General features: G+C 35.3%; 2 protein-coding genes across 5 annotated transcripts; both read right to left on the bottom strand.

The window, feature by feature from the left end:
- Positions 1–272: 272 nt before the first annotated feature.
- On the bottom strand, positions 273–4,617 carry LOC136786054 (WD repeat-containing protein 3). Of its 2 annotated transcripts, XM_066747530.1 has the most exons (13): positions 4,379–4,617; positions 4,091–4,300; positions 3,814–4,011; positions 3,269–3,433; positions 2,986–3,191; positions 2,779–2,914; positions 2,334–2,720; positions 2,039–2,266; positions 1,685–1,954; positions 1,369–1,611; positions 1,143–1,309; positions 861–1,083; positions 273–788 (listed from the first exon to the last, which is right to left on the bottom strand). In XM_066747530.1, the coding sequence occupies exons 1-13, from the start codon at positions 4,547–4,549 to the stop codon at positions 624–626; spliced, it is 2,769 nt and encodes a 922-aa protein (XP_066603627.1). In that variant the 5' UTR covers positions 4,550–4,617; the 3' UTR covers positions 273–623. The 2 variants fall into 2 exon arrangements, with proteins under 2 accessions (XP_066603627.1, XP_066603628.1); XM_066747531.1 differs by lacking the exons at positions 273–788; positions 861–1,083 and having other exon boundaries at positions 1,183–1,309; positions 1,371–1,611.
- Positions 4,618–4,786: 169 nt separating this feature from the next.
- LOC136786068 (inner centromere protein A-like) lies at positions 4,787–7,314 on the bottom strand. 3 transcript variants are annotated; one of them, XM_066747559.1, is made up of 3 exons: positions 7,071–7,314; positions 5,583–6,821; positions 5,326–5,464 (listed from the first exon to the last, which is right to left on the bottom strand). In XM_066747559.1, the coding sequence occupies exons 2-3, from the start codon at positions 6,785–6,787 to the stop codon at positions 5,461–5,463; spliced, it is 1,209 nt and encodes a 402-aa protein (XP_066603656.1). In that variant the 5' UTR covers positions 6,788–6,821; positions 7,071–7,314; the 3' UTR covers positions 5,326–5,460. The 3 variants fall into 3 exon arrangements, with proteins under 3 accessions (XP_066603654.1, XP_066603656.1, XP_066603655.1); XM_066747558.1 differs by having other exon boundaries at positions 5,345–5,500; XM_066747557.1 differs by having other exon boundaries at positions 4,787–6,821.
- Positions 7,315–11,980: the final 4,666 nt, after the last annotated feature.

Genomic DNA, 11,980 nt, shown 5'->3' on the forward strand with positions numbered 1-11,980 from the left:
CCCAATCACCTAGCTTACCGTCTGACGTCTGTGAGTGACTTCACTTCACACGGACAATTGCAAGCTGTGTAAAAAAATCCCTGATTTCGATTTTCGTTCTACGCTACATTGATATTCACTATGTACATATAATGCATGTATGTATATACATATATACACTGACACTTCCACACTGTGTACGTTTTAAGTGTTTTAACAATATTTACATCACTGTGTCATCGACTGTCAAGTGTCAATCAGTTGATGTCAGAAAACTTTTGTGGCAAAAGCACAGTCATGTTCCAATGTAAATGTGCGTTTATTGTGCATTATGTACATGTACATACCCCTATAATTGTCTTTTTATGTCCAAAAATAGTTCAATTTTGTCACCATTTTTTGTAGTGATCTCTGTCACACTTCTGGTGCAAAGGATTGAATAGCAAATTTTTCACATAAAAATTTCACATCCAACTAACTAATGATTAATCAATCGTAGACCTTTTAAATAATTTCATTAACATATGTGATTGACCTATTTAAGTGAGAATATCCATATGAAGTTTTATAATCGATCCCTAGGAATGTAAAGGATTACATCAATTATTGTAATTAAACAAACAGCTTATTTTATTGTATACACTTTATAGAGTCATAATAGCTCGTTTTAGAGCTCTTTCTTTATTCTTTCGTACTTGGTTTTTATATTTCTTATTTTTAGTTGCATCTGTGAAAAGCTTAATTCCTTCTTCCTCTTCCACTTGTCTTCGCAGAAACATCATACCATGCAAGTTAAATCCAATAGTATTCTACACATAAAATAAAGTATGTCAGCTATTATAAATAAAAGAATCAAAAAATACAAGTCTAAGATTGATTACCCTTAAAGTAGCTATTTTCTCAAGAGCAAGCTTCTTAATACTTTCTACCACTGCTTGAAGATTTTGACTGGCTATTATAGGTCTATGATGAGCTTCTATCAAAGAGAGAGCTAATTTTGCTGTTAATTCTACCTGATAATTTTGTTCTAACAATTGAGGTATTATTTCCAAAATATTGCATGCAGATGAAAATGGTAATAACATTAATGTTTCCTTTAATTCACTGAAAAAATAAGCCAATTAATTAGAGAATTAAGGCAAACAATTAAATAAAAAATATACCTTGCTCTAATTCGTTTTACAGTTTCCAAAAAAAAGTCTTGAGTGGTTGTGCAATTAAATGCTTGCATAAGGGCTGGAACAGGTGGCATTGGGTGTGGTGGTGTCACTTTAGAACATTGGTCATTGTACACTTTTGAAATTTCCAGGCATTCCAATATTAATTCAGCCTACAAAAGAATACCATGAACCATCTCATTAAGGATGTAGTGGGATTTAAATAACTTACACCTTTTTCACTGTTGACCGTCTTTTTAGATGGCAAAGCTTGCAATCTTTGTCCTGGAACAACAGTCACTTCTCCTGTAACTAGTTGACTGTCTTGTTTTTCTCTTTCCTCTTCTTCCTCATCTTGAAGTACGAGAGGCTCGGATGTTTTTTCATACAATCTGACAGTTCTATCAGATCCACAGGAAACTACATAAATGCCATTCTTGGATACTGTACAGCCCCATGCTTCTCCAGAATGCCCCTAATATGAATAAATAAATTACAGACTTATTATAAAACTCATAAGAAATTGCAAGTCCTTTATATATGCTTACATTTAATGTTATAATTTTTTGAAATATATCAGCATCCCATTGCTTCACTTTGCCATCTTTGCCGCAAGTAAAAAGATAATGTGTATTAGGCACAAATGCAATGCCAGTCACAGTATCGTCGTGCGCAAATAATGATCGGTGACAATCACCAAAGTCCATGCCCCAAATTTTAATGTTTCGATCAGCAGAGCCAGTTGCTATTAATGTTGAATCACTTGATATGTCCATACAAAGAACTGGTAACTTATGTCCATATAAAGATATAAAAAACTAAAAAGATCATTCAATATGAGAAATGAGCAATTTCATTAAAGTATACAACAAATAGCCACATGTATTTTGCGACAAACTTACTTTTAATGTATCCAAAAAAAATATTTTCACTGTAGAGTCTAACAAAGCAACAGCTACAAATCTATTATTTGGACTAATTCTTACACACAGTACACTTTCTTCCAATTTTAATGTTCTCGTATGCAGAACCGATAAAACTTTCGCTTTATATTCACTTTCTGGATCTTCTACTAGCTCAAAATTCCAAAATTTCACTGTTTGATCTCCTCCACCACTAGCAACGCCTTTCTAAAAAATAATTAAGTGAACCTTTAAAAATATAGTTTTTTCTGAAGAGACAAATTTTTGTAATTACCATATCGGGAAATAAAGTAACACTCCATAATTCTTTAGAGTGAGCTGGAATTTCTTCTAAAATATCTCCTGATCCAATGTCAATAATGATCATTTTTCCATCTTTTAAACCGACGATTAAATGCCTATCTCCCGGTACAAATGTTGCGCTTAATGCATAGCCTGTTTCAATGGTCCTTAAACACGACAGAGATGGTCTATTCCATAACTTCACTGACTCACCACTAGCTGTTGCAAATGCTAAATTGTCAGAGCTGAAACATACAGCCCTTACATCCGTACGGTGACCTTGAGCCGCGATAGAACGTAAGCATTTAGCCTCAGCTCCTGTCTCTTCTGTGAATAATGAGTATAACTCTAGACTGTTATTATTAACCCCAACACAAACCTAAAAATGAAATTTTTTTCAATATTGGATAAACAACAGTGATAATGTTTTTGCTGACCCTTAGCTCTCCATTTCTTCCCATGACCAAATCTAATCCTTTAATTTTGTTGGATGCTTTAAATGACGATAAACGTCTTATTTCATCTCTCAAAATTGATTCTGATGTCTCTTTTTGTTCTAGTATTACATTATCTCTGAAAGAAAAATTAATTTTTAATATATTTAAATAAAGATTAGATAAGTTAACTAAATTAAATTTAGTTACTTTAAAGCTTTTTTTCTTTCTTTCTTCAGCCTTTTTGCTGTTTTCTCCTTTACTTTTTCTTCATCTAACAGAGCAAATAGTTCTACTGTATTATCCAATCCATGACAACTAATAATTTTTTGCATAGCGTCAACTTGTAAAGATACTACTCTCCCACGACCTGCTCTGACTATGCTGCCTATATTAATACATCTTAATGGAAAATTCTATCAAAATATAAAAAAATTCTTAATTCATTTTTCCTTTTTCTGGTAAATTCTACAATGTGAAATTATCGGTTTACCATATTGTTTGGTTGATCATCATCATTAATAGTCAACTTATCCAAATCAGTTTCGATTTTAGTGGTTTCCAGATCAGCAAAATATATTTTCCAAACACGTATTTCATTATCATTGCATCCAGTAATCAAATATTCATCATTCTTTACCAATGCTAAACTCCAAACCTAACACAAATCCATATTTTAAGTCTTAACATTATTTCATTAGTTTTTGAGAATATTTTATATATATATATATACATACGTTTCACATGTAAAGAATAAATTGTAATTTAATTTACAAAATTTAATTAGAGATTTAAATCCAAAAAGTTGAACAAACAATAAGAACTGAATAAAACAGAGCATACAGAGAAATGATAACATTGTTGTTTTCTTTTTTCATAACATTAACAATATGCAAATAATATTTATAAGCTTCTAAGCATTTCACAATTTCCATATATAAAATTAAATTCATCTTGTGCTTTACAACATTCAAAATTTACAATTTTATTATATGACTTGCCTATTTTTTCATTTAATGAGATTGTGACAATATTTACCTCAGATCTGTGACCAACAAGTGTTCTAAAATTGTGTTCAGTATGTATGTCCCAGAATTTAACAAATGAGTCTTTACTGGAACTAATAACTATATTATGTTCTTGCATAAATACTAATTTAGTTATCACACCCTTATGTCCAGTCAATCTACAGATTCCTGTTTCAGCAACAATATCCCAAATAACAATATCAGTATCCTGGATTGTAAAAAAATATAATAATGTCATTACATTATACTTAAAATTATATATCCTGCATTAAAGTTATTTTGTATACTTTTGATCCAGAAGCCAATCGATGTCCAAGGCAATCATAAGTTAATGCTGTAATTTCATTCCGATGTCCTACAAAAATACTAATGTTTTCTCCTGATCGAAGATCAAATGTTTTAATTGTTCCATCAGCATAACCAACAGCAATGTGTCGTTTATTTGGTGAAGCAGCTAAATGAGTCACATCTGTCTTTTCACCTGACAACACCTGAGCCTAAAGTTTATTAAATATTTCTGAATAATTAGTTGTAAATTTATTTGTAGTATATCAATTGATTTATTTTTCTATTACCTTCTCTCCTAGCCTAATATCCCAGATATATACGTGTTCACAAGCACCAACAGCTACAAATCTCCCTTCTTGAGCTTCTAAAGTTACAAAAATTATATTGCATTTAGCACTTACAATTAAATTTGTACTACCGGATGGTACATATCGTAAATATTGCTTTGTTAAAACCATCTTATTTGTATCAACGCATCAAAACACGTGCCCACGTGCCACACTGTGCTTGACGGAATACAATACAGTATTAGCACTATTAGCACACATGAATTACGAATAGTACTAGTATACACCTCAGCCTCTAGGTGGCTACCACCAACGGCACCACACCATCCAATCACCATTATTACATTATAATAGAACCTTTTAACACCAGGAGGAGGCAGGGGGCAGGAGGCAAGAACGAGCTTCAATTTCAAATTGGAATATGATATGATTTACCAGAAAAAAGAAGGCAAATTAATATGTGCGAAAATGTATAAAAAAAATAAGACAATGATCTCTATAACAAACAAATATTTTATTTAGAAAAAAGAAGTTATAAAAAATTGCTGCAATATATTTAATAAATGCACATTATGTATATAGTTAATCTGGTTCATAATATATGTAATTATGAATAATATTAAAGATAAATAAATCCGACATGTCATTTATATACAATGTAGCTTCCATACAGAAACAAATTTTACTAAACGTATAAGTAAATTATTTTTGGGAAATCCCAACACTTGTAACATATGGCTGTAAAAATAATCATAGTATTACAGGAATAAAAAGGATTATAACACGATATATAAAACAAATATTTAAATGAAATTTTTTTACTATTTGTTTTCTTTACATTAAGCCATTATTTCTCCTATAATATTACCTCACCAGCATGTGTATTGTACAAGATTAATTTTGAGACTTGCTTTCATAATATATAAATTATCTAACGATAAATTAAAAAATTTATTCATTGTTTTGTTGTTGAAGCTCAGTTGATCTTTCTCCAACGTGAACTGGTTGAGCAAGTGAATTTTGAAACCACATCATCCAATTGCTTAAGTAATGACCACCCAATTGATTATCAGGAATGTCCTTCATCTGCGCATTGTTTAATTCTTCAAAATTTCGAACAGTCTGAAGTTCAGTGATATTATTGTTCACTGAATGCACTCCATTCATTCTAACTTCCCGTTTTCTAAGAGCATCTTTTACTAACCTTTGTCTACGCTCCTCTTCGGTTTCAATGGCTGATCTAGTGAACCTCATTTCTCTGGCTCTTAATGCATCTCTTTGTAATCTCTCCTTTCTCTCTTCCTCTGTTTCTTTAGCGTATTGATTAAGTCTAGCTTCTCTTCTTTTTGCTGACTCTTTATTTAATCTTTCTCTTCTTTGTTCAGAAGTCTCATTAGCATACATAGACAACCTTTTCATTCTTCTTCTTTCAGCTTCCCTATCTAGCCTTTTTCTTCTGTCCTCTGGTGTCTCATTGTACATTCTATATTCCCTTTTTCTGGCAGCTTCAGCATCTAATCTTTTTCTTCTTTGCTCAGGTGTTTCGTAGTACATTCTCATTTCTCTCCTTTTTGCAGCTACCTTTGCTAGTCTTTGAAGTCTCTGCTCTTCTGTTTCTTGTTCATAGAGTTTTCTTCTTTTTTCTCTCATAAACTCAGCCTTTTTCCTCAATTTTTCCTTATAATCTTGCACGGGCAGAGATTTTAATCGTACTTTCTTTCTTGGTCTCTCTGGCCTTATTGCTTCTGCTTTACCAAATTTTTGATCTTCACTTAGTTGGCCCCTACATTTTACTATAGGTGTAATTGTAGCTTCAATATCAACAGGTATTTGTACTATTTGCTTATCTTTGGATGTTTTTATAATTTGCCCCTCTTCATTATTTATATTGTAAAACCATTCAGTAGTGTAAAATCTTTCAGTGCTCACTGCTGTTTCCTTTTTAATATTTAAGTTTAAATTCTCTAAAAACTCGTTTGGTAAAGCAACTGAAGATATACTATATGAAGATGTTTGAGTTGGCTCATCATTGTGCGTTGTAAAAATCTCAGAGCTCTGATCAGCTTGGCTTTCTATTGTTTCATTTATCGATTCAGAATCTAATGTACTAAGATAAATGGAATCACTTAAAGCAGTGCTAATAGTGCAATTATTGCTTTCTTGTACTGTACCATCTATAGCACTAATATCATTTCTATTATTATCAGAGCTTTCATCACCCAAGTTAAATTCTTCTGACTCAGTATTTATGCCATAGCTTTTACTTTCTTTAATTTCAATGGCACAAAAATGTTGAGCATCCGTGGTTATATCCACATCTCTAATTTCATCATTCTCTTCCTTAATGTGCAACGAGATGAAATTTGAAGAATGATTATTTATTTTCACAGTGGTTTCAGAAATTTCCATGTCCTTCCCAAAACCTAAAATCTTGCAGCTAGCACTGTAAGAAAATTAAGATTCATTTAGAAAGAATGGAAACAATTATTCATATTTATACAAAATTATTATATCTTTGGAATGATCTCTTCCTAGAAATTAATTTGACTGAAAAAATTTGTAATGAAAATAACTTGACACATAGTAAAAATAACTGAACGAGTAGCACCATTGATATCTACGAGTGCTTCCTAATGTAGAGGAATCTATTATTGACACGAGTCTACATTGTCAAATGAAGAATGATTCCCACCTGCTTATCGTCTGCTGGTGACAGCTGATTTTAAAATGGTATCATGATTGTTTTGTAAAGGTTTATTATTACTATCTCAAATATAAGGGCTCGGTTCTTCAGTATCTATCATTGCATCAATGTTACATGGTAACGGTGAAAAACTGTCATTAACTTAACATTACTGGCCACCAGAATTAACTTTTATATTACAATATATTCGTCGGAACATCGGGCAAAACCCGTCCATTGTTCGTCATTTCTCTTAAAATGGTGACGCTATCAGTCGCTCAAGAAAAGTAGCTAACAACATGTTTGCGCATGCGCGTACAAGATGCGTTTGCGCGCTTTTATCAAAATATTTAATTTTACTCAAATTTTTTAAATATCAAGAAACAGAACATTTTTCTCTATTTTCTATAGTTTTCTTGGTTCTAAAATAGGTGCAATTACGCAGAAAAACTTTTCCAGATTTCTCTGAATTATGGTTTTTATTAGAATTTATAAATTCTTAACACTAGATTGCCAGAAGAAGTTATTTTTAATTTCAGTCAGAAAAAAAGTATGTTTATAATAGTAGAATTTCTTAGGATTTTAAGACTTTTTATATATGATCATGTATAAAAAGTCTTAAAATTCTATTATTAAAAACATACTTTTTTTTCTGACTGAAATTAAAAATTATTTCTTCGGGCAATCTAGTGTTAATACGTATAACGTGGTATAAAGTACAATAATGCAAGTAGTATAAAATTGTCGCATTAGGAGGTATCTTCTTTTGTGTTACAAAAGCCCATTTCTTCAGGCCTAATAAGGAGAAAGAGATAAGCCGAGATAGCAAAACATACAGCAGATTAGAAACTGCAAAGTACAAGAACACTGTCCATGAAGAGCGCAATCATTGTAGCGCACGGAAGTGGCAGGTATAACGATACATTTGAAAACTTAACTTAATATTTAGTTTGCATGCATGTCGAGGAAAATAAACAATGTTAACTTTGTTATCTAAACCGGACAATGCTTGCATAAAATCAGAACGCTCTTTACGCGTGTTTATTGACAAAGTTTTTTTCGCGTGCGCGCCGTAAATAAGATTGATGGTATCGATGGGTGAATATGTGCGATGATTTCTAAAACTCAATTTTTATATTATCTCTTGCAACAAGTAAACTGGTATAAGCTGATGAACGTGTGTGTAAACGAGACGGGGATACGGTACGTGATGCTGAGGAAGAGGGATGAGAGGGTATGAAGAAAAAACTGTGGATAGAGGAGCGAAGTGGGGAAAAGAATTGTGGAAGAAGAAGAAAAAGAAGAGGGGGAGGAGTGTCGTTTTTGTGTCATAGATGCACACACGCTGTTGGATTACGTGCTCTGATAATTAAGCCATTTCCATTTAGAGTTGACGTTCTCTGACAAGTAGCTCATCGGTCTTTCGGGGGAGGGAGCGTTTTCGGTGATCGGATAAAAACTTAATTGTTATGTATCGTATGATAATTAATGGTACACGATCGAGGGAAGGAGAACGTTCACAATTGCATATAAGAAACTATACACAGAGTTATACGAAACTGCATCCAGCGCTGATTTATCGGTTTCGTCTGATAGCAACAGATTACTCGAATCATTTTAATCTTGTCATCCATGCAGTTACATAGCTATTGTCTACGTGTATAGCGGAGTGAGAAGAGCATCTTACTGCTTCGAATTCTGATGTATATATGTATATATATAAAATATTATAACATACATTATTCCACAGTATATATATTTTCTGTCTGGTTTCAATGAGATCTTTTTGGATCTCGAGGGGAAGAATTGGTATAATATTTAGCGAGAGATAGATTGGGGGGCGAGGAACTCGCAGCAGTTTATTATAGTTGGGTCGAGCACCGGTTATTCGTGATATAGTAAATAATATATATATATATATATATATATATATATAAGAGAGTGCAGAGTGGTGAGGGTAGCGCCAAATTCGAATGCAGAACGAACCGGTGAGGAATGTTGGCAGGTTCTTCTACCGGCTTGACAAAATCATTAGGAGACTAAATCCAATAAAGGGGACCTCGTCGGCAGACCTGCCAGAAGAAAACATTCTCCGTGAAGCGATCGGCTGCATCGTAATCGGCATCAATGATAGCTTGAACCGCTCGCGACCGTGGAATTACACGAGTCACAGACACAAACACGAATGTGCATCATATATATATATATACACGCACCTATTACATTTCTTTTTCTCCAGGCGCATGCGAAGCCTTTTTGCATAGGTGCGTGCGTCCTATATATTAAATTAGTTAAGTAAATCGTTTAAATAATTTGGTGCTACGCTGGTGACACCAGCATGCACCGAACCGGTTATTTCCTCCGAAAAACAATCCCCGGGCAATCGAGAAAATTAGCCCCGATGACTGTCCAATAGGTGTCTCATCATTTCCAATGAGTAACAAACCGATCTCTTTTAACAGTTTTGGGCTTTTACTTTTGCCACTTTTCAGTTTTGCCTTTTAACACAGCTGTATATATAGGTACAGTAGCAGCAGCAGCGCGATTCTTCCCCGACTTCCGGTCTCGTTCGTTACGACGTGACTTTGAGATTTATTGAAATTCCCTTTATCAGGCAAATTGCTTTGGCTGTAAAGCACGTAACGGCTAGTAACGATCGATCTAGAGGGTCCCTTCCGAGAAAGGAGGACCGTCTCGGCTCTTGACGATTCGCTTGATTACCGTGACACACGGAATTACGCCAGTTTATAGCCAGAAATTCAGATCCGAGTTACGCACAGTTGGCGCCTTCCCCCAGATCATATTTTCTTCTCGCGCTTTTACGATTGAAATTTCCGAGACTCTCAGGAATGAAAGATATGTCAGTTTCTCTCTCTCTCTCTCTCTCTTCTTCCCTCTTCTTAATCGACGATTACTTTTCATACTTTCGTCCATTCAACCCTCTCACCTTGCAGATTTCTCCGTGAAACTCGACTTATATACCCTTGACGCAGCGTAGGCACATATATATATATATATATATATATATATATATATATGTATATAGGATAAATGTTGTGAATCGAGAGAGATTCGTGAGAGGAAATGGTTGTCGCGGTAGAGGAGGTCTTGAACGAGAAGACGGAGAAGAAGAAGAAGAATGAAGTTTTCTGAAGAGGGGTCCGCCAGGGATAATGGATATCTTTATTATCGGTCCTGCTGGATCGAGTTCATGCGAGTCTTCGAGTCGCGAACGCCGTTCCGGAGTCACGGCAGAGCAGGACGAGCAAGAGTTTCAGCCCAATTGGTCTGTCCCGCGCATAAATATTGATGAAAACGATAGGTTTATACACGAACGACAAGTCCTTGGTGGTTAAAAAGCCAGGAGATTTATCGGAACGCGGCTCCGCGTGGACAGCCATTTCTCCGCCGATCATACATCAAGCTGATCCTCCCTCCGACGATCCGATTCCAACCGATTCCATGCACCAGTTAGCCGCGATTCCTTTCCTAACAATATAACCGGCCGGCGCAGTCCTGCCCAACGCACCAAACGTCACTGTTTACAATCTATTCGCCACGATCCAATCCATCCTCGCGTTCAATATACTTCATGTTTCTGCGGCAGTCCGCGGGACACACTCGCCATAAAATCATCAAATATTTCAACCTCCGAATTTCTTCCATCATATTCTCGTGTTTCCTGCTAAATTCAAATATCGACTTTCTTGTCTCATACCGATCCCTTGTCCCTCTGACAGATTCCCAAGGATTCACCGTCTTTCCCCTGCACTTTTTCTTACAGAATTATTCACCTGGTGCAATATATTTATATACGCTGCTTCTTTCACGTTCCTTGGCCGAAATTCCATAAATTGTATACGCGTGCACGGGTGTTGGCAAATGTGCGCTGTATATATATATATATATATATACCGTCGTAAAAAATCCTGCATCCGTACACGAGTTTTAATCAAATTATTTTTCGATAAATCCAATAAAAACTCACGTCGAACATGAATCATTACGACTCGTGCGTGGCACTCCCGGCTTATGAGATTTCGCATAATTGACGACCGAGTGTGTTTTGCCCAGTGAGAGGAGATACGCCGGGGGAATAATTAACTGAAATATAATATCGTCGAGGAATTAACGAGTTTGTTAGCGTGTTCTTCGTAGCGGTGGATATATCCGGTAGAATTCAGGAAAAACTCTAGAGAATTATTTATAGAACCTATATATACCATTAAACTCTTATATGAATCTGAAATTATGCGAAAATCAGGTGGAGGCAATTTTTTCTCGGCCACTCATTGGGAGGAGTTTCTTATTCTTAATTACTTTCTACTTATCTTCGTACAACAGTCTTGGCTAGCGTTGGTCACGCATGAAATCGACGAAGCGCATACGCGTCTGTTTGTTACAATTATAAAATTGTGGATTTTGTGGTCCAAGGATGAAAGTCTTTCGTTTCTTCTGTAGGTGTCTCGTACACATATATATGACTGTTTGATAATTGTGCAGAACGATTCGCTTTATTTGGTTAGGACGCACGTCCGTTGTAATTGTAGTTTAGAGGAGTGGCGAGGATGAGGAAGGGGGGGGGGAAGGGTAAGAGCCGTCTGCTACAGTCATTAAAGTTGGTGATTTCGGGGCTCTATACATTGTTGGCGAAATCTCCTCAGGTGTTGCGGACTAGAAAAAGGGTTTCACGTTTTTCAGTGCAGGTGTTCCGTTCGTCAGTGTTCGTGACGATAGGCTCATCTGAATTTCAAACTACAGCGACCTACTAGCTGTCGATTCAGCTGTGATTAGAGGTAGCTGGTACTGGCGTGTTGCGGCTCGAGCGACCAAATCGAGGAGTCGAGCGGCGAGGCCCAGCCAGACGTCCCAGCCAGACACGAGGGTCATTGTCGTTCTCTCCTCCCCCTCCCCTCCCC

Source organism: Prorops nasuta, unplaced genomic scaffold (assembly GCF_024137725.1).
Source record: "Prorops nasuta isolate Cenicafe-Biocafe unplaced genomic scaffold, Cenicafe_Pnas_1.2 PNAS00003, whole genome shotgun sequence".
Lineage (NCBI taxonomy): Eukaryota > Metazoa > Arthropoda > Insecta > Hymenoptera > Bethylidae > Prorops > Prorops nasuta.

Bases quoted from the DNA above. Each gene is read 5' to 3' on its own strand.
- LOC136786054 (XM_066747530.1), bottom strand. From the start codon at position 4,549: ATGGTTTTAACAAAGCAATATTTACGATATGTACCATCCGGTAGTACA. The intron at 4,301-4,378 runs GTAATAGAAAAA...AATAAACTTTAG, and splicing joins ATATTAGGCTAGGAGAGAAG to GCTCAGGTGTTGTCAGGTGA. The intron at 1,955-2,038 runs GTAAGTTTGTCG...TGATCTTTTTAG, and splicing joins TTTTTTTGGATACATTAAAA to TTTTTTATATCTTTATATGG.
- LOC136786068 (XM_066747557.1), bottom strand. From the start codon at position 6,787: ATGGAAATTTCTGAAACCACTGTGAAAATAAATAATCATTCTTCAAAT.